A 22,578-nucleotide genomic window follows, 5' to 3' on the forward strand; every position below is an offset into this window, starting at 1 on the left:
TTAAGAAAATGTTTATAAAAACGAATTAGGAATTTATTTTTCAACCTAAAACTGATTAAATATGCATTAAACATGCGTATTGTTTCAATATTAATATGCCATTTTGATAATTATAATAAAATTTTTCTTTTATGATTTTCCAATATTATTTCTCATGATGTATTTACCAAACCCTGCACTTGCTGGTCAAATAGTCACCACAATTTTATTTGCCCCACGGATCTGGTTGAGTTATGGCCAATTGTCATTCCTGCAACACATTTGCCATTCGATGACCTGTCAAAGCCCCTCGTCCTGCTATTTTTTTACCCACAGGACAGCACAAAAGTCTTTCCTACGTTTGCATGTCTTTCTCAAATTTTTGTGCAATTTTCCTCGTGATTTCGGTTTTTGTTTGTTGCTGGCTTTATTGCTGCTAATGCTTATCCATCGTGCGGAGTGGCTGGCCAGTCCCTGGCGTATATTATTTCGGCATAAATCAAAACTTTCACTTAGCACGCTCATTTGTTTCAATAACCACACCACCCGCCCCCTGGCCCGCACTCGAATAGTGATAAAAATCTATTACAAGCTCATATCATATTTTATTTCCGCTCTCGCGCACTCGGAGGGAAATTATGAAAAAGCTTTTTTATGGTCCGGTCGCTTTTTACGATGATGACGAGCGGAAAAGGAAAAGGACAGAGTCCTTTCCTGGCCAGTGGGCTTTGGCCACTGTCCTCGGCCAAGTGACATATTAAATTTAATGGAAATTGATGAGCGCTTATTATGATATGAGATAGCCAGCTCCTTTGTCCTGCCCTCGCTTCCTGTCTTGGCTGGTCAGCTTCGGGGGTGGCTGGATGGATGGATTTTGGGTCCGGGCTTTAGTATCTTTTTTATCATAAAAGTAATTTCTGCTGATGGTCGCACTAAATTCATTGATTCAATTTCCTCGCTGGCTTTGCGTGTGCTTTGTGACCCTAGGAGTAGAGAAGAGACAGCCCCAATAAATATGGATATAATATTTCAATATTTGTGCAACTTTCTTTTCGGCTCCAACGTAAATCACGATTTGTCGAAATACTTTTGTGACTGTTGGCTTGATTTCGCAGAGAGTTTTTTGTCGGCCAAAAGCGACGCAAAGAAAGGAGAGCTATAAATAGGAAAATAAAAAGGATGAAAGTTTTTTATTCTTGAAGCAGACGGCGGGTGGTATTTGTACAGTTAAATAAATTTTGTACGAAATTAAAGATGTATCAATTGAGTATTAACTAAAGTTTTAAGTTTCTTGTTTTAACATATGATAAAAAGTAAACGAAAGTTCCATTACTTCCTGTAATTCCCTTTGGTTATGGCCCTGTATATTGGATACATGTATACTCAAAACACCCGCAGCTGGGATCCAGTATCATTCCCACTCGAATGCCCCCGCGATATTATGGCCATTGTGCGAGGTCATAAATACTCACGAGCCCTGACAGTCGTCATAAAAGTGCGCATGATTCATATGCCAGGCTCCCCGGCCGTTTAACGACACTTTAATAATTCTCTAATTGCAAAAAATACGGCGAAATGTTGCACTGGGCCCAGCACACGATGCCTTTCCCTGTCCCGATTCTCCCGATCGGACCCGGCTTTTAATGGCCGGCGAGTGCCTTTTAATTGGGTGGCGCCCAATGCCATAAAGCAGCACGAGGGGATCGGGTTCGATTCGCCCCGGGATCGCATGGGTTGGGTTGAAGATGCCATCTGATGTGATGTGCAGCTTCGCAGGCCCGCCGGCTCTTCTCCACCTGCGGAGAATGGTTATTCATAAGTTTTTGCTGCATAATTTAAAGCGACACTAAAACAAACGTCCCAAAAGCCTTCAAGATTTCGTCAGACACGAAACAAATAATAAGATAAAAGGTGGGTTTGGTATACCCTATCATGTCAAAAACCTACCTGTATTAAGTTATCAACAAATATTTTTTATTGTTTTCGATTTTTTTAAATTGTGTGAAAAATTCCCTAAAGATTCTCAATCATAAAAATTTAAGAAATATTTTTACGCAATAAAGTTCTATAAGACAAACTTGAAAATAAAATCGAACTACCCTTCAAGAAGACCCAACAAGCCACCAAGAAATGGAATTTCAGTTTCAGTTAAGGTAAAATAGAAGGAACTTTGGGGGAAAAATGCCAGGGCAACTTAACGTCATAATTTTCTGGGCACTTGGCCCTGAACGGGGTTTCCCTCCTTTTCGCCTGGCTTTCCTTCCTTCACAACCCGTTCGTTTAATAAGTTTCCACTCCGTCGACAAATTTCATTACGCACCCGTCCCTCAAGCTCCTTCCCGATGTTGACATATCGGATTACGCACTAATTATCCTTCTAATTAACCCTTCTGTCTTAATGTTCTTTTCTTCTCACCTTCGAGGCGGCTTCGAGTTCTTTTCTACTTGCCTAGGGGATTTTTCGACCGACTCGGTTTCTGTTTCCATGTATATCTGTTTTCCCTTCGGTCTGTTCGACTGTTGCTCAAGCATGACCCTCTTTATGCTGCCCTGCCACTTGGCTTTCCGCCGTTTTTAAGCCTATTAGACAAAACTCTCATAATTACTTTGTTACTTTGCCACTGGCACTTGGCTCTTGGCTGTTGGCCCGGCTTTAAGCCGTTTTCGCCTGCTGCCTGTCACCAGTTTTCAGACTAAGCATATCGATATCAATCGGGGACTCGATGACTCTGACAGGTCTGTCAAGCGGTTCGACTGGGGCCAAATGGCAACTGGATCTGAGTTTATTTGGGTGAGTGCATAAACCAGGACAGCGGATTAGTCATAATTGGATAGCAGACAATTAGAGTTTGAGGGATTAAGTTATAAAACCTATTAATATTAGAGAATTTTATTAAATTACACTGATGAAAAAAATCTAACGATTTTCATCCATTGCGGCTTTAATTTATGTTAAATATGCAAATATTAAATGCAACAATTATAGTAAACTTTTTTAAAATTCTTTTTTTTTTAAAGGTACAATTTTAAAAGTAACTTTGACTATTATTGTATGTTATATTTTCTACCTTGATTCAAATATTTTAAAATTAAATCATGCAAGTTAAAATGTTTTTATTAAATATACCGGCTTTTATTTCATTAAAATATTTAATATAAATCTTGTTTTTCTTCTTTCAGTGTGCTTATGATTTATATAAAAAAAACATTATTTAAATTTTAATAGAAAATAGATAACGTCTTTTTATAAAATCTGGAAGACACGAAAACATGTTTTATAAAATGTAAGATTTAATAAATAAGCTCAAGACATTCTTATTTGTTTGTAAAATAATAGACTCTTTAAATTCTTGAAACTGTTATTTTAGTCCTAAGAGCCTTTCTGGTATAATTATAGCTTATACCTGCGTACACTTGACAGCCATGCTTACTGCCTAATTGTAAGATGTTTTCGGATGTAGCCCGTAATCAGGAATGTGTCCTTATGGACACACATTAGAGCCGAAACACAAGTGCACACAGCAGAGTCAAATCATCGGTGGTGAGGGGGCGAGGTAGTCAATTTAAATATTGATTGTTATATCAATGCATCAATATCGAAATTTGCATATCGCCAGCCGCAAACTAGCTCCATCTCTCTCCAAACGTCACCGAATTATCCCCGAAATGGACACATTCGATGGGTATGAAGATGAGCTGTCCCTTTGTGATGTGCATATATCATTAAATGGACGTTTGCCCAGTTTCCAGTTCTCAGTTTCCCACCTTATCGCTTGGTTATAGCTGTCAACTAATATCCTCCGCCCCCTGGTGTCACTATTTGTGGGCGTGGTGCATTATTATTGCAGTCTGTTCACAGGAACCACAATGATGCAATCAGCAGCAGCAGTCCAAACAATTGCACCCATTGAAATTGCAGTTGCGAATGCGGCACAAGTGCGAAACTTAGTCGAGCACTCCCCATTTATGAGTGATTCCGCCCCCAAACGGATGCGAATTAAATGCTCTCGGTCTGGAATTGCATGTGCAGATGAAATAAATACAATATAGATATGCATATTTATTCTCGATTTGTATTTGCGTGCAATAAAAGTAACAGAATCGAAACCCGAGACATTTTCCTTTGCCCTGAATTGATTTTGGGCAGATCAATGAGTTTACTGTGCTAGAAAAATATTAATTTCGTTTGAAATTTATTGGGTTTAAAATTCTATATATATGCAAATCTTTTGTAATATGGAGCAGAAAAATTTAAGAATTTAATTTAGCAATATTAACATAATTTTAAGAACTTTTCTAGTACTATACATATTTTTGTATAAACCCATTAGACAAACAACTTGTCAGCCTGCCCACTTTCAGTCAAGACAAAATATTATATTATTATTATGTGTATGTGAAGATGTCGTGTTCGTAAATAAACCTTCAATAGTTGTATGTGTTTTGTTTGAGCATTGTGAATTGTGTTTGAGAGCAAATATTTGTGCAGCACAGGACTGCAAGAAGCCAAGATGTTTGATGCCTCCGGACCAGCCTTATAGATGACCCCACCTCCCCGTAAAACACAGAGGCGGAGTTGTAGGCCAAGTGCAAATAGCAGTCGGCCACCTTTCCCGCCCCTCGTGTGGTGGAAACCTTAGATGCTGACCGTTGTTTACAGTTGACGTTGATTAAACAGACAGAAGAACGGGGAGCCACCCCAATTGCCTCCCACCTCCCTTACGAAACTGATATGCTGAAATCAAAGATGTTGATTTCCGTTGGGAATTCTCGATTTCGCTCTCGCTCCAACTTAACCCATTCGCTCGGCACAACTGCCAGTTGACCTCTGATTTCTGATAGTGACCACTGACTGGAGCTTCCTTTTGACCCTCCACTGCACTCGTCATATTCAATTACAGGGCTTTCAGCGTGCGACTTCCTGCTTGAATCGACTGCAACTCAGCCTCAGACTCGAACTCGCACAAAGTTGTGAAATTAATGTGCGCTCTGATTTACATCGACCGCACCCAAAAGGTCTTCCCGGTGGGTATGATATGTTAATTCATGATAACAACGTCAAATGGTTGGCCACACTGTACAAAATAGTTATCATCATTCGAAAACTAGATAGGAACATTTTTTTAAGATCCTAAATACTAAAAAATATGGTTTAAATTTATTTACAAATTATATTAGGAAAAGTAAAATTTAAAAACAAAATAAAAAACAACATTTCGCCCCATATCAAGTTAAAATTGATATTTCATAATGTAAAATCGATCTACGTTTCATATCGATTTTTTTTTGCGTGTAACACTTTTCAAGGTTTTAAATTTACAAAAAACAAAAAGATATGTTTTATTTAAATTTATAAATAATAATAACAGAAATTGAAAACAATAAAAATATTTTATTAGGAAAACTAAATACTTCATTTACTATGAATTATTTTATCGTTAATTTGAATTTATGAATTTTTATTTAAATCAAATGAAAAAAATGTATTCTTGTCTGTTTTCAGTTACAAATTCTTTTTAAGCAGTGATTTTTTTTCAGTGTAGCGACACAAACATTGTAAGCGACCAGACACGCAACAGAGGCAGCGACAACAAAAGGCCAAGAGGGTTAACAATTGCATTCATATCCGCAGGGCAGCGCTGAAGAGCATTCGCATATGGTAAATATATCTGACCGCTGACCAGGGCAGGGCGTGGCCCGCCCCTTTCCACCGGATGTACCTGAAATCGATCGTCGTGCCGGGAATCGATCCCTCACCTTGCCCCCCACCCCGAAAACGGGAACCCCTTCAATTATTGCATAATGAGCTGTTGCTACTGACAGAGGCTTCACTCGCCCCGGACTGCATTTTCACACATTTCAATTTCATAATTGATATGCGGTCAATTTGCTTAAACGCCGACTAACACACGAAGCCACAATTTGTCGAAATTCCCAGCCGTGTGGTTATGAAAACGCAGAAAGTGATTCGAACTCGGTGCTCCCCCTTTTGTCATTCGATATGGATGACACGCAAGAGCTTCGCTGGAGAGAGATATTTCGCAGGACTCCCAAACGGGAAGTATCGCGTTTTGGTTTAACCATCTAAAGGGTTTAAGTCAACACAATTACGGGCGATTTGTTTTGTTTTCTTGTTTGCACTGCTTCTGGTGATATTCAATCTTTCACAGTTGGTAAAACAATTTGCAGGATCATAAGTCAAAAAGGAAATCTGAAAGCCAGGGATTGAATTTTACTATTTATTTATTTTTTATGCCTTTTTATTATTAAAATTACAGTTTGCACTTACGAATTGAATTTCTTATATGCAAATCGCCACCTGTCTTCAGAGTACCACTTTCAGTTTACGATTGACGCATTTGCCGATCGGGCTTATGGAATCACACACTTATTCACACAGTAAAATTGGCAAAATTATGACGACTATGGCAATGCCGACACTTCTTGTATATAAATACGTACATATAAATATCCATATAAAATCCGAGCAAATTATCATTTTGGCACGACGGCCAAGAAATTTGCAGCTACCGACAGATGTCCCAGAAACCGCGAAATCGTGTGGACTTATTCGGCCCCCCTTTCGTATGAGCCAAAGAAAATGAGGATAAGATCTACGAGCCAAACAATTCGGTTTTGACGTTTATGATGAAATTTCTTAAATCAACTGTCATGTACGGCTGTCATATTGAATAATTTCGGTGGCTTTATGTCCCTGCTTTGCCGGTGGGAGGTGGTGGAGGAGAAGGGCGGTGTAAATGGCGGGGAAATCGGGGAATCGCCGCACTTGCTATGCATAATTTATAGCCACATTATGGCCAACTCTTCGCAGCGAGTGAACTCATTCTAATTAAGTGGCCCAGACCTCAGACCACGACTCGAGTCCGCTTCCAAACCAAATCCGTACTGCCCAGCAGAGGGGCCGGAAAGTACACTAAGAAAATATAGAAACTTGCTCCCATTGTAAACAAAAATTAAAAATAATATTAGAAACTAATAAATTAAAGTTATTTAAATTAATTTTATAAATAAGACAGTTATAAAACTAATTCCAGGTATGAGTTTATGAGGCCGACCAAATAGCTAAAAAATCAAACAAAAACACTACAATGTTCTGAATAAATGAACTAAAGATACATAATTTTTATAAGTGCTCTAAAAATAGTTTTAGGTCCCTTTGAAACAAAATAATCCTTCAATCGTAAAATCTAAAATAATAAAAATTATGAGCTCCTACATTTTCAGTTAGTTCTTTTTACTTTTTCTATGGAGTAACCTAAATAATTTTTGTTTGTGTATTTAGGGCCGAGGAGGAGCAGTGACAAGGCCCAGCTGGGGCCACAAACGTGAGTTGGCCGAGCGGGGAAATTAAAATGCGCGCACACGCATTTAAAATGCGAGGCAGGCACAAAATTTAATAATTTCGCTTTTTGCACAACATCATCAACACAGAAATTGCTGTCGATTGACGATTGCCCGATCTTTCGACCTGGCCAGTTCCCAAACTCGAGTTCCGTACCCGAATCGGTCGGCCGTCTGCGTCGGGGCTTTATGATTTTATTATTCTCATTTTTAATGACAACGACGATGATGACCAATAAAGATATTAAAACGGCGCATGAAATGTGCCCCCGAAATGGTTTCATAAATGGCTCTGCGCACGCCTCCGCGAAATGGGGAGGCTATGGGATGGTGGATGGGGGGAGGGGCCCTGGGGATGGGGCTTTCCCCGCATATGCCACGAATACAAATTTGTTATGATGGTTTTTATGCCCTCGCCACAAATGAATATGTAAGAGCATACGCATTCACATTCACGTTCACAATCGCATTCATTTCGGCCCTTTCCATTTCGGCCAGTTTCGGTTCCTGCATTTTAAGACGACAGCGTGTGGCGCTCAGTTCAGCTGGAGATTGCATCTCGTGCAGCTTGGAGTACACTCGAAAAAATGGATGTAAAACTGGTGAAGTTTGCATCATTTTTCAAAGAAAGGATTTTTATTTATACAGAACATAAATAAAAACTAATTATGAGTAAAAGAAGAAGCTTAATAAAATCAATAAAAAGGTAACAGATCTGAAGTAGTAGTAATATTTTGTGTAAGTCACCTATTAATTTGTCTAAACTTTTTACCAAACAAATAATGTAACATTTAAATTCGGGAAATGTATAAATAAAAACTAATTATGAGTAAAAGAAGCTTAATAAAATCAATAAAAAGGTAACAGATCTGAAGTAGTAGTAATATTTTGTGTAAGTCACCTATTAATTTGTCTAAACTTTTTACCAAACAAATAATGTAACATTTTAATTCGGGAAATGTATTAATTTGTCTAAACTTTTTACCAAACAAATAATGTAACATTTTAATTCGGGAAATGTACCCATCCATTAGAACATTTAATAAGCTTTGAACCAGTTTAATTTCTCAGTGATATATGAAGTGTTCTTTATATAAATAAGTAAAAGGAATCTTGGGGCCATAAGATTTTGTTTCCCCTACCTCCCACTCAGATCCTTCCAAACCGAATTTTCTCGTCCCGCTCGCGGAGATTCAGAATCGTAAAGATCTGCTGCGTCGCTGCTGCGGCTCAGAAATCAGGCTCTGATCTTGGGCTGAGACGCTCGCGGTCGCCCCGTCTCTTTCTCTTTCTGTATCTGTATCTTTATCTCTCCTCCGCTGGGTTCGATGCGGATTGGGGGCCGCGGTGTGTGTTTTTACGAATCACGGATTCGATGTTTCGCATGAATACGTAATTAAATCTATAAATCGGCCAATTAAAATGCTTTGATATCGTGACAACATAACATTGGACATCGCCGTATGTTGCGATAGTCTGCGACTCGGAGTCTCTCCCTACTTACATGCATTCCCCATCCTCTCCAGGTTCTCTCCTTGCTTTTTGCTCAGTCGGGATTAAAAATAAGGTAAAATTATTATACGAAAACAAAGTGGGCAGACCCCTTCGGAGGGCCTATTCCCTTCGATTGCTTCGCATTTAGCTTATGTACTAAATACTCCTGGATTGCATCTGTATTCGCCGACAACGATCGCTGGCATATTATGTTATAAGCATTCTTTTAACGATTGTGACAGTTCAATGCCCAAGATAACTTTTTAATTGTCCACTTCCCAGGGCAGACTAAACATGAATGAATTTCAGTTGGTCCCCAAAAGATGTCGATAAAGTCGGCTATCAACACACTCCGAGGGATCCTTATCTTTGCCGAATACACAGAATATACGAAGAGATTTATGCAGACTAAAACAAGGATACAAATGAATCAACTTTAATGAAATGTGTGCAAAGCAGAATATATTTTATAAAATGAATCTTTCTTTGGTTGTTCAGGGTAATCTCTTTTCGAGATGTAAAATAATTAATGCAAATAATTTATTTTGGACCGTATTATATAACCCTTAAAAATATTTCAACTTCAAAGACAAAGTAAGGATTTATATTTATGGTTTCGATTAAAAATTCATTTGAGATCCTTCTGCTTGTGCACCTGGTTTCTCCGCTCCTACTGTTTGGCCAAAAACCGGTTGTCTTTCATGGCTAATATGCATATTAAGCTGACCATCTCGAAACGCAGCCACTGGCCACTGACCACTGAGCTTTAAGCAAATGCCCGCCTACGTCTGCCCCCACTGGCAGATACTGCGGCGCGGTGACAAACTATCCAATTATAAAATGGACAACTCCCAACCGATCGCATCAACGACATATGCAAATGGGGCAAGCGCCACCGCTGTAGCCTGCCTGCACCACCGCCCAAACCGCCGTCTAAACCACCGCCTAAACCACCACCTGGACCCAATTGCGACTCATAAAAGTTGTGGCAATTAACAGAAACGAGATCAGCCCGGCGCATCCACTTCCAAATCGCCACCCACACACTCGGCGCCTGCTGACTGCGGTTGGCAGGAATTAACTAAAGCGTCGATCTAGCGATTAATCGCAACAAGTGGCAGACCAAAAAGAGGGGATCCGCAGTAGGGATCCAGTTCGTCGCAGGGAACCAACGGAAAGTTTTTGACAGAACGAGAAATACCGCTTACTTCAAAAAATTCAAAATTCTAGAACATTTTGCATTCAAGAAACTCACCTGTTTTCTATTTCTATTAAGCAATATTTTAGTTTTCATCACAGACTTAAATTAATGCTGCCTCAAAAATTTATTTTTGCTGGAGCACTTGTCAATATTTTTATACCCTTCTTATTTTTTCAATTGTTTATATCTTTAACACATTAAATAGTGTTTTTGTATGGTCGTCTTTCATTTGTCATCTTTAGTTGATCAGAAAACAAAATATGCACATTAAAAATTTGTAATTCACAAGTAATTTAAAAAATGAAAAAAATCAAATTTTATTTTTAAAAATATAAATACTTGAAAATTTTGCTTTAAAAATCAGTTGACTTGTGTAAAAGTTTTTCGTCAAAATAAAATTAAGTTTAACAGTTAATTTGGAATTATTTTTATAACTAGTTAGTTAATGTTGATCATTTGATAGAGGCGTAAATTAAAACACCCTTTGCACCACTGAGTAGCAGAGATAAAAATTTTAATTTTCGATTTTTGACTCCGAAGCTCGGTGGGATGGGGAGGTGCCTGCCAGGGGCTTGGGTCTGGTCTAGTGCTGTGTGTTGCACATTATTGCCGCCTGTGGCGCCGACTTGAATGCCGGGCCCAGTTACAATCCCGAGATCAGAGACCAGGGATCGGGGATGGCGGCGGGGGAAAAGGAAAGGGCCGCCAACCAATCGAAAACACATTTGTCGCTGGCGAAACAGCGACGACGATCAGTTCGTGGGCTGTTTCGGCGAATTCCCGGCATTTCCCCCGGAAAATGGCCACCCCCTTCCCGCCAGCCATGCGACTCCCAAGCCCCCAATGCCAATCGTCCAGATCGTGAGAGTTTAGTGCGCAGGCAGGCTCACTGAGCAGGCTTTATGTACCATCATCGGCTGTTGTTGTTATTGTCATCATTTTATAATTGTCGTTGTAAGCTCCTCAGCCATGCCCGATGTTGTTTTGTTGTTGTCTCCGTGGCGGTTGCTATTCGCAATTGTTGTTGCCGGAGAGCTATGGCCAAAAGCCACTGCCAAGGCCCAGAGTTTAGGCCCAGGCCAATCGCATTGCCGCCAAGAAGCTCCAGAACGAGACAAGCCAGCAGAAGAATACGACGACCAAGCGACATCGACGACTGCCAGACGCCGTCCGAGTTGTTAGCTTCATTTGTTGCCGCGAGTGTAAGCTCGGTCGGGCTGAAATTGTCACCAGGAGCGGATTGGGGGTACAAAGGAAAAGAATTTAAATATTTTCGATTTCTAAAAAAATTAGATATGATTGTAAAAATTTGTATTCATAATTAATCATAAAATAATTAACTGACTAATAAGAGCAAAATTTGGTGGCACAGGAACCAATTTTATTTGATTTCTAAAACTGAAACAATGAAATTTAATTAATGCTTATCATTACAATTTAACTAACTTGGCAGGATATTATACACACTTTTAAATAACCAATCGGAACTAAACTTAGATAATATCTTTTTTCTAAAACGGGTTTAAACTGTAAATTTCCATATTTTTTCTAGATTTAAAATTCATTTATACTGTACCAAGAAGAGGAGAATTTAATACATTTTTTCTTTCATTCTAAGTTCTGAAATTTCCAATAAATAAAACCCATAGCAACAACGAATTAAAGTTGTAGAAATTTTTAGATTTATATATAAAATGCCCCATTGCTATCAGCCCCTTTTAGGGCCCGTTTGACTGCGCCCCTGGACGAAGGATTCAGGAGAGTTGTTCTGCCTGGAGTCTCCTGTTCTGTCTTTGTTGCAATGAGCGCGAATGCGAATTCTTCTGCGTCCCTGTCATCCCCCGCTCCCCTCTCCCCAACCCCTTTTTGCATTTGTTGTTGCTGTGTCGGGGCATTCTGTAGCTGTAGTTGCAGCTCACCTTAAGCGGGCTTTAAGTGGGCTCTGCTGCAAGTTATTTTTGTAACTTGTTGGAATTTTTGATTTTGTTCATGTTCGTCGCTTCAGAAATGTTCGCTTATGTTTTCCATAATTTAAATATGGTTGAAATTCTACATCGGCCATCGGGCGGCGGCCATCGGTCGGAGTATGGCTGCCATAAACTGGCCAAGACAGACGTGAGATGGAGTTGGCCGAGAGGAGGAGATTCCTTGAGGAGGGCCTGGTGCCAGAGGGAGACAGATGAACAGATCGGTTGGTTGGCATCCGAAGGTAATGAGCGTTCCATTCGAGTCCGAGATTAAAGAACATGCGATTCTCACATGGTTTGATGTCTCCTTCGGCTATGTCATCTAATCGCAGTTTGGTATGTGTGGAGACCAGAAATGGTGAAAATACAGCCACATAAATATAGGAAATAGTTTTGATGAGATCTGTGATTAAGAACGCCTTTTAAGTGTTGTGTATTTAAGTCGATTTTAATTTATTTTCCTTTTTTAGTTAACCAATATTAATTTAAGGAGTTTCCAGAGGTTTTACATATAAGAAATACGATTGATGATTGAGAAACTGTTCATAATAAGTTCTTGAAGGTAATTTTGATTTATATTCATTTTGTTTAAATTTGGTTCTAAAAAAAAATAACATTTATAAAAAATTCGACATAAAAATTAGAAATATTAAAAAGCTTGGAATAAGCTATTTGGTTTTAAATTTCCCTTAAACGTACTGGTTTTCTTGATTTCAGTAATTTTTCGGTTTCGTGCGTACTCGACACTTGTTGCGGATCACCACTTACAAAGGCGATAACCAAGGCTGCAGCAGGAACAACAACGTGCCACACACAGCAGCAACATAAGCTGCAGCCCCGGCAACACCGACAACAACAAATAACATTGTCTGGAAGTTGTCCTGTCCCTGCAATGAGCAACTGCAACATCAGAAGCAGCAGCAGCACAAGTTGCCACTGGAATATTTGTGCCGACTTGTTGTCGGCCGAACGGCAGCAACATCCAAACCTGGCCTATGATGAAGTGGCAATGGGCAGTTCGGACCAAGATACCAGCTCCCGAGCTGGCCAGCAGGGAAAATTTGAGAAAAAGACATTTTTAAATGGGCACAAATCAAAGCTGAGCATGCGACAACGACAACAACGCAGCAGCAACATCTTTGGCTACTGTGGGGCAATCGATTTGATCCCCGTGGGCAAGGGCCGAGAAATGGGTCTTTGGTAGCCGGGTTTCAGAATTCAGTATTCGGTTTTCGGGACACTTTGAAGTCGGCCAAGTATAATTCTGCAGCTAGTGCTGCTGCGGGTCAACAGGTTGCCATTGCAGTTGCAGTTGCAACTGCTGTTGTCAGCGCTACACAACTGGCAGAAATTCCTAACATCCCGGGCATGTTCCGGCTGCAGTCGGAATCAGAATCGGAATCGCAGGAGCCGCCGAGTGGTGTTCTCCAGGACATGACCAGCCGTTCCCTAATCGATTGTCATTGTCGGTGGTGCGTGTTGCCCCAAGCGCCACCGAAAGTCGCCAGTCGGAAGGCTCCTATTACAGCGCCATCGTCTCGGCACTCGGCTGTGGAATAAACCAAAAAAATTGTGTTTCAAATCATGTTCGTTTGGACAGAGTACAAACAGCTTGGACAAACTGCGGAAACGTCTATGAGATTGTCATTAGCAGGCGACTATTGCGGCTGGATTTCCCAGAGAATCCAAAGAACAATAGACACACAAAGAAAAGGGAAGAGGTAATGGTCCAGAAATTTATACTATTTCACAAACTGTTTCCTAAAAATATTTTGAGATTATAAAATAAATTCAATAATTCAAAATTCAATTTAAGTATTTAAACTTTAAACTAAAACATATATTTTTAACAGGAAGGTGAGTTTTTGAGCAGCTAAAATTCATAGAACTTAAATATTAGGTTAAATAAAACGATTTTACATCTCAATTACTAAAACTATTTTTTAGAAATATTTAAACCCTTAACCTAATTAATTCATTTATATCCGTTCTATAAATTTTGTATATCTGTATATAAAAAGTACAATATTTATAAGTTATTCGATTTAAATTATTTGAATTTTCTCTTCGTGCACAGTAACTGCAGCAGCAACAAATGCCGAGTGCAGCAGCAAAAAGTCGCCAGTGGCAAACGAATAGTAACAGAATACAAGCCGTGAATTTCATTCGAACAACGTCGTCTACAAGACAATCGAAGGCGAAGGCGATGGCAAAGGCAACTCCGGCGACATCGGCGACACGGACAACGAACAATAGCCACAATTTGGGCCCATCCAGGAGGCACTTCTTTCGCGTTCTCTCGCTTCAGGTTGGTTGGGTTCTATTGGCGCAGAAAAAGCAGAAAAGCCAGAAAAAGTCGCCAACCAAAGTCGGCTGGGTCATCGAGCATTGGGCCACCTTGGGGCCGTCTTTAATCATGCCAACTGCATCGTTCAGCTTAGCGGCAATTATTGTCACTACATCCAGCGATCGGAGCCGCCGGCAAGATGTTGCCAACTTGTACAAGTTTACGCAGCAATTTTCATTTCAATGTCACCGACTCTTTCGTCAGGTGGACTGGCGTGGGATTATGGGAAAACGGGGTGAACCACGATGGAAATTATGGAAGGTAACGCTTCTAATAATCTTTAATCGTAGAAGCAAAAGACGCTTAGTTCTTTAAAAAAAAAAGAAAACGATTTCTGCCCTTTAGAGGTTGAATTGAAAAATACAGTGAATAAACATAAACAGTTTTGGCCATTTAACTAAACAAAATCAGTTCAAAGAAGCAGTGTGATCGCACACTGGCCAGAACATTTTCATCATCGGATAATGGCAATTAATATTGCTCCGATATGAGCAAAATTCCATTCAGCAACATCAAAGGAGCGAATAACTACGCTGTCATCGCTAAAAACTGTTTGAACAAACAAATGATCAACGGACTTGGGCAAAACAAAAGAGCCAGCCCCATTCATTATAGTCAACAAGGCATCTGGAAAGGGGATCGGGGAACTTGGAGTGAGTCCGGGCGTAAACAGAATATAACAAATTTTCCGTAATGACCCCAGGTGAATGGTTCCGATCGCGCGATCGTGTTGCAAGCCCATCTGGCCGGGGAATCCTAAGTTTGCATAACTCATCCCCAAATGGGGGCCAACATTTAGTGCCAGCAATATAGGCAGGGGCGGAGAGCCGGGGGCATTAATCCATCAAATAGGTGGAAAGCAACTGCCACGACGGCAATTATTCATTCATTCATAAAGAGATCGGCCATAAATAAACAAGCAAATCGACCAGCCGACTGACAAATAATTGATCTATACAACGGCAAGCCCGTGCCCCAAGTCCCACCCTCAAAAGAATCAACAGCACCACCCAATGCTTTACTTCTAACTAAGCACAGTGGTTCAAAATTGATTGGATATGACTATCTCTAAAAATAAGAAATTAATTTAAAACTTGTATGTCAAATAAAACAATAAAAAAAAAAAGATTTGATTTTTTTATCAATTGTTTTTGTTGGTAAGATATATCTTTCAATTTGCTTCATGCTATGCGATTTTTTTTTATTTTTAGTAAGAAAAATTTATGAAATGAATTATTACAATTTCAATTAAAATGTTGTAGGAATTTTATGAAAACTCTTATGAGTTATATACTTTATACAACGAAAATAAGCACAAATACTTATCATAAAAAACTAAAAATATAAAATTTATGTAATTCGTTTCATTAATATTATACAAGAAATGTTGTGAATATACCTTGAGGTAATGATTTAAGAGTCAATGTAGAACGGTGCTCTCCTGGCGTCACAATACTGAGGACGAGAATCGGCGATCGGTACTCCGGATCTCAGATATCGAACGGGCGTGGGCGGCTATATGTCCGTCCGGTCGAAGAGCAATGAATGAAAATTCTGTTTATAGACCAGACAAGTCGAGGGATTGGTGGACTGGGGGGCAAAGTTAGCCTGGAGACCTATTAGCCAGTGCGTATCTGTACAATTTCAAATTATTAACTGTGAAACTGTTTGTTTATTGTGATCGAAGCTCATTCATGTGCTTATCCAAGTGGCGGCAGCCAGCGGATTTGTACAAATCAACGTCCGACAAACCCAAAAGCCAAGAAAGAGACAGAGATGGCGAAGAATTTTGAATGGAGCCAGCACAAAAAGTGCTTTTTGTGCGCCAAATCAGAATCCGACTCGCAGTTGTCTCCCAATCGATATATCTAGAGATATGCTTGTGTGGGTGGGCATCCGGCCAAGCCAGTCCGATGATAAACAAACGCAGATACAGATACACATAGAGATACAGATGGAGATACATTTACAGATACAGATACTACAGGTGGCTCCAGCAAAGCGCGTTTCCGGCGGCGTTTTGCATGGAACACAATTTAAATATTCATTAATTTTATGAAAATCGAAATTCACGCGAATCGAAACGAAACGAATCGAATCCAAAACTCTTGGCCTGCTGCTACTGTGTGCCGCAAGTGGAAGTATCTTTGTATCCGTGAGCTTCCACTTGTGTTTTCGACTGTGTTTTGTTTTTCAAATTAAACTTTTGGATATCTGTGTGTGTGTGCATTGGGGATTCAATAAAATTATTGGGCGCGTCTCTATTCGAGCGTTAACAAATATTATTGTTCATTTTGCTGTTATTGTGATTATAAATTTCGTATGTGTTGCTTGTGTAAACAGCGACAGCAGCAACAACAGCAACGACAATGGCATCGGCAATTTGGGGTGCAGCCAGTAAATTATTGTGCAGGTGAGTTTTAAATGGTCTTATTTTGATTTTAATAACGGAAATACTAAATTAAATATAAAAATTACCAATAGCAAGCAAGTTGATTGATTTACATTGTTGCAATTGTTTGGGCTCCCTCGGCAATCAATTGAGTGAGCAATGAGAATGGATTTCGACTCGAACCTCGACCGGAACACACCCAAATCCCAGATAGATTCCAAATAGATAGATGTTTGTAGAGGCGGGCGCATATAGAGAGATATTGAACAACTTTTGCCATGGCATCTGGGGCCATAAACAATATGGGCACATGCGATTTACATATCAATGAAGCGATCGCATTGGGAACGGGCCTCTATAGTGTTCCAACTGAATGGCTAAATGTTTGATGTCTAGTTGACAAATTGTGAATATATTAGGAGCCATGTAAGCGCGGAAATGAAAAATGAAAAGAAAGTTGGTATTCAAAAAGTATGCAACAAAGTATTTTTTTGTTTTACGCATTACTTTTATGGAATTTTACTTCCTATTAATGCTTGAATTTATTTAAAATTTGTTTCTTATTTATCCTTCGCTGCTGGATTAACAACATGCCCTTGAAAGTAAATATTTTCATTGTCGCGAATGACGTAGGCAAACGGATGGTTGACCACAAACTCTAAGGGTCGCGTTGCTCGCTTTGAAGTCAATATTGCAACTGAAGATTAAAATTGTATTAAATTTTAAAACGTTTCAGAACCGCTCAAAAATTTTTAAATACCTGTTGCAGCGGCGGCCTCGGCTCCCTCTTCATTCACCTCAATGAAGGCCTTTTGCCTGACTTTGTCAATATTAACCTGTCCATTTACTAGGCTTTTGAGGTTAGCATTTCCTGAAAATGCATCTCGGATGCCCATCTAAAGTTAAACATTTATAACATGACTTTAAAATTTAGAAATCTCACTTACCGTCCTAAGAATATCTTTTAGTTCTGCCGTAAATTCGATCTTGAACTTCGGCAATTTTAAATTCACTTCCCTGGGTGGTATAGGTTCGGAATAATCGGCGATCTTTTTCTCCAACTCTGTGAGGCCATCGTTTTTTTTGGGAAGAAATACGACCATGTAGAGGCTAGAATTTTGATAAGGTAGGTAGATCACTTGGGCATCCAAAGATCGTACATATGCAGCTTGGAAAACCCCAGACACTTTCATCATCTGAACAGGCACTCGTTTTTGATCAGTTATATAGAAGTCCGTCACCTTTGTATGTTTAGGATTGAACTTGTGCTCCCACTGACCTTTAAAGTAAATAGCATTCAAGAGCATGGCAACTAGATCACCTTTAAAGTCGGCGGGAGTAACTAAATCTTTGATCTTGCCGTTTGTCTGGTCAGTCACCCACTTATTGACAGTCAATGATGCACTCTCTGGACTTTTCAAGCTGATGGTCTCGGCTTGGGCCTTGAAAGAGTCTTTAACCGCCTGATTGTACTCCGGAACCAATCGATAACTATCCGCGACATATATTCGATTCGCCAGCTTGAGAATGGCTACCTTTTCTCGTCCTTCAAGGTTTGACAGCAATTTCTTGTACTTTCTAGCCACTTCCTTTTTATCCTCGGATAGTTTCAGAGTGTTCCTCATTTCCTGGGCTGTCCTACCCTCAGCTCCCATGTAGACCATGCCCAGAGCGATTTCGACGGAGAGGGGCGAAAAAATAAGATTTTCACTTGTATTATTCCCTGCTAAATGTTTGTAAAAATCATCCGTAAATCGGCCAGACACCGATACAAGGAAGGCAAGAAAAATCAGAGCTGAGAAAAAGAGATTAATTAATTTTGGAAGTGAATAACCATCTCCACCTACCGAAACATCTCATTTTGAAAGTAGCTGTAAACTAAACGCAAATTATAATGAGTTCCTATATATAAACTAAATCTTAATCGAATTTGCTACATAGATTCGTAATGGAGTTTACAAAAATCATCGGTAAAATGTGATTTTGGATGTGTTACATAAGAAAAACTTTTATTTGCTTGAACAAGTCTTTCAATCCAGATGTTCTTATAATATATTAGTTTCCGAACATTTTTTTGGGGATACAAGCTCCCCCAGTGGAGTGAATAATAAAACATTTCTTATGTAGTTTCTTAATTCTCGAAACGCTTTACCATTTTTTACCCTCAAATTTAAAAAATTACTAATTTGAATATTTTTAAATTTATTTTTCATTAGAAATTCAGTAAATTAAATATTTGAATATTTTCTCGGCGACTCATACTTTCAACTTTTCGCAACCTCATTCGCAGAACAACTTCTACAAAACATGGCTGGTCTATCTAATCGTGCGATCGCTAATGACCAGCAAATTTCTTATAAGTAGCACTTGGCGCTTATGAATTTCATTCATCCGTATCCGTGACCGGAGTGGATGCGATCCCAAAATTGTTTTGCCCAAAAGCGGCAACTTCCGTTCGAAAGCGATGGCCAACCGGCGATTAGCGGACCCGCAGACTAAAGATGCTTTATAATAATTTCAAATATGCTGGGGCCGACTTGGAAAAATTAAAATAAAAGAAGCGAGAAAACATTAAAAAACGAACATGAAAATTATTGTCGGGCTCTCGGCCACTGAGGCCGATAAAAGTTTTTCGATAGTGGCAGTGAAAATGCCACAAACAGCTCATTACAAGCGTCAAAACAAATTTATGCAAATAGCAGCAGCCGCAGTGGCAGCAACAACAACAACAACAACAACAGCGGCAGCAACTCGGGGAGAGTGACCATATAGATATATAGCTGGAGATCGGGACTTTGAGCGGAGTTTGGAGCGGTGGCAATTAACATTGCGCCGTGCGTTGAGCATTAATCATTTTAATCGCAATTTATGTGTCGTCGACGTCGTCAACACGAGCCGACACGACAGCAGCAGCAACAGTCTTAGCAGCAACTGTTGTTGTCACACCAGCAACACCAGCATCAAGTCAAGAATCAGCTAAAACTACTACAGTCCAACTTCTGTATTATCAACTCAGGTAGTCGAATTTAACGGGTATTCAAGACTTTTATTGATAGTTTATATAATAGAAATCCAAGTAATTGAGAGCTTGAACAAAATTAAACAACTTAATACCAAAGTACCACAAAAAAAATTATTTTTTAGATTTAGTTGTTTGCAAGGTTTTTTTTTAGGATTATCTATATTTCTCTTACTAGCTAGATCAATAAATATATAAAAAATGACAAAGTTCTTTGATTGTTTGCTTCTTTTAAACATTTTTTCAAGTGATCAGAACTTTGTAATTTTAAAATATTTCTTTAAGATTAGTTGGACTTTGGGTTTGTAAATATATATTTAAAATGATTTTTCTTTAAGCGGTATTTTTGTGCATTCTTTTACGAATATAAGAAGCTTTACTGTACTCCATATTCGCCGTAAATGAGCGCTAAACGAGCGAGTCCAAGAGCAGCACGATTTTTTGGGGCGGCCAGAAGAAAGCCGGCTTGGAGTTTTGATTCCGCAGTTTTTCGGGGCGGTCTTTCAAAGCCATCGCACGCACTTCAATCCCCATCCCGACCCACAGAACCCCCTTCCAACCGCTCTGTTATCTGGACATCTTGTCGGCTCGGTGTCAACGTCAATGACGACACCGAGGCATTTGCTCCGATCAAATTATGTTTCATAAACGCTCGCATTTATGGCGAATGACAACGGCAATGACAACAGCAGCAGCTATGGAGCAATGATTTGTTACAATTCTCAAGTTATTTGAACTTTTTCGAGATTCCTCTGGTCGATGGCCGGCAATCTGCGGGTCGGGTCTTTGTAGCGGTCGACTTTTTTCCGGATTTCGTGCTAAATGCCTAATTATTTTTTATTTGTCAGCCAATTGGTACGAGGTTCCCGGTGGTTAAAAAACGGGTGAGGATGTGTAATCGATGTGTATGCGGAGTTTCAGGTAATCGATCACTGATGAAAGGGCAACGCCCCGGTTTGGGATGATCTTGTAATGAGAGCAGCTCCAAAATAATGTGGAAAAAAAATATAACTAAAGGATTCAGTTTGCTTGAAGAACGTTCTCTATTAGTTTTTAAGTTTTTGAACTTCCCTAAACCATAATAATTTGCTATTCCACAGAACAACTAGTTTTGCTTACTTATATTATTTTTTCAAACTGATGACGGCAGTCTCAGTCTTTAGGCCAGTTTATGGAGGGTTTATGAGGGAAACCTCGGCTACCGAGGATCGCCAAGTTCTCATAGCCTCAGCTTTTCCTGCAGCGCGTTCTTGCTTTTACGACTGGACAGAGTTGGCCACTTGTAAATTTGTAATAATTGCAGATATTTTAACTCCACTCGGGCTGGCTTCGATTTATGGCCAGCTAATTCGCTTTGCATGTCAATCGAACTGTACGAGCAGGCAATTTAAGCTGGCCCAAGCCAACCGGACTCGCCGCCGTTCGCATGATTTTCTAAAAACTTTTATTTTATATTAAAATTTAACGAGACTGCCATAAATCTTCGCTAAAAAGCAGACAATTCAAATTTCGCAAGCTCCGAGCGCGGGGAAAAAAGGATGGTCGGCAGGGGCTTACCAAAGGGGGGCTGCAAAAGGGGGGTATGGACAAACGGACAGGTTGACGGAAGACGACAGTGGCCACGTTAAACGCTTCGCCACTGAAATTGATCCAGTTGCAGTGGCCGCGGATGCCTGGCATCGCTGGAAATGTTTCCATCAGGGGCCGGCAAAAGGGCTCAAGGAGGAAGAGGGGGCACCCATAATTCTTGCACTAAAGGCCAGACAAAAAGCGCTGAGCGATGGCCATGTCAGCAGCTACCGACTCCGATTCGATCCGAGCCAAGCCAGGCCGAGCTCAAACTCAAACTCCAAGGCGCAATGTCCGGCAATGTGCGATTTAACCAAATGGGCAAACGGCTGGCCAGCGGCAGGCAAACTGGTCAAGAGCACGGACCGCGTGCGTCGCCGGCCTGACAATAGGCGAAATATCATCGAAAACCATAAAAAACTGACAGCACAAAAAGAGGTGTTGACACATTGATTTATCTGGCATGCTACTGGGCACAGCACAGATGAGATCCCGGACCTTCTGCATGGGGCCGCTGGACGAGGATAAACGCTTCGAATCGGAATCGGGATGGGGCGGCTGCTGTTTTGGATGGATGGATTCATATGCGAGTGCTGAGGGGTTCAGCGACAGGAACAGGAACAGAAGCGGCAAAGGCGGCAACAATATCATAACCATAACAATGAACACACTCAAAAAAAAAGTCAGCAGGCACAAAAACAATGATTTCATAGAGTCTATTCTATTTTTTATATTTTGGTTAGTTCCTGGAATTTTCACGGACATTTTTGAATTATTTTTTTGAGGGGTTTTTATATTCAAGAGATGTTAATAAATAAAAATAATAATTTTATACAAAATTTACAAAAGTTTAGATAACATAAATCTTAAGATAAAAGACACAAGAAATTGTTAATATATGGGCACTTCCAAAATGTCGCTCGGGACATTTGCACACCTTTAAAGTTGAAAAAAAATTGTAAAACAATGGATTTTAATTTTAATTATGGGCTTTTCTTTTCACTCTTCCCAAGCTCTATTTTTGGTAAAAATCTTGATTTTGTACCACTTTTAGTTTTTAAGATATCGGTAAAAAACTGCCGTATTCGCTCGGGACAAAAATAGAAGTGGATTTCGGGGAAGTTCATACAACACCAGAAATTAGCGAATTCTGATGGAATATTTGAATGCGATTTTTTTTAGAATGTTGTTCAAACATGTCGCTGTGAAATGCTTTTGGTTTCACTCAAAAATTCTTTGCCGTTTTTT

General features: G+C 39.7%; 1 protein-coding gene and 2 long non-coding RNA genes across 7 annotated transcripts; 1 reads left to right on the top strand and 2 right to left on the bottom strand.

The window, feature by feature from the left end:
* Positions 1–171: 171 nt before the first annotated feature.
* LOC138911971 (uncharacterized) lies at positions 172–6,384 on the bottom strand. Of its 5 annotated transcripts, XR_011417600.1 has the most exons (4): positions 2,396–2,719; positions 2,179–2,344; positions 1,313–1,775; positions 172–1,135 (listed from the first exon to the last, which is right to left on the bottom strand). It is a non-coding gene; the product is annotated as an uncharacterized lncRNA (long non-coding RNA). The 5 variants fall into 5 exon arrangements; XR_011417604.1 differs by lacking the exons at positions 2,179–2,344; positions 2,396–2,719 and adding an exon at positions 6,269–6,384 and having other exon boundaries at positions 175–1,135; XR_011417603.1 differs by lacking the exon at positions 2,179–2,344 and having other exon boundaries at positions 176–1,135; positions 2,586–2,714.
* A 9,717-nt stretch (positions 6,385–16,101) lies between these two features.
* Positions 16,102–17,385, top strand: LOC138913258 (uncharacterized). The gene is made up of 2 exons (XR_011418910.1): positions 16,102–16,763; positions 16,835–17,385. It is a non-coding gene; the product is annotated as an uncharacterized lncRNA (long non-coding RNA).
* LOC108066965 (serine protease inhibitor 42Dd-like) lies at positions 17,182–18,646 on the bottom strand. The gene is made up of 4 exons (XM_017155771.3): positions 18,590–18,646; positions 17,690–18,537; positions 17,503–17,638; positions 17,182–17,439 (listed from the first exon to the last, which is right to left on the bottom strand). Exons 1-4 carry the CDS (start codon positions 18,600–18,602, stop codon positions 17,303–17,305), a joined length of 1,134 nt encoding a protein of 377 aa, XP_017011260.2. The 5' UTR covers positions 18,603–18,646; the 3' UTR covers positions 17,182–17,302.
* Positions 18,647–22,578: the final 3,932 nt, after the last annotated feature.

The sequence above is a fragment of the Drosophila takahashii genome, chromosome 2L (assembly GCF_030179915.1).
Source record: "Drosophila takahashii strain IR98-3 E-12201 chromosome 2L, DtakHiC1v2, whole genome shotgun sequence".
Classification (NCBI taxonomy): domain Eukaryota; kingdom Metazoa; phylum Arthropoda; class Insecta; order Diptera; family Drosophilidae; genus Drosophila; species Drosophila takahashii.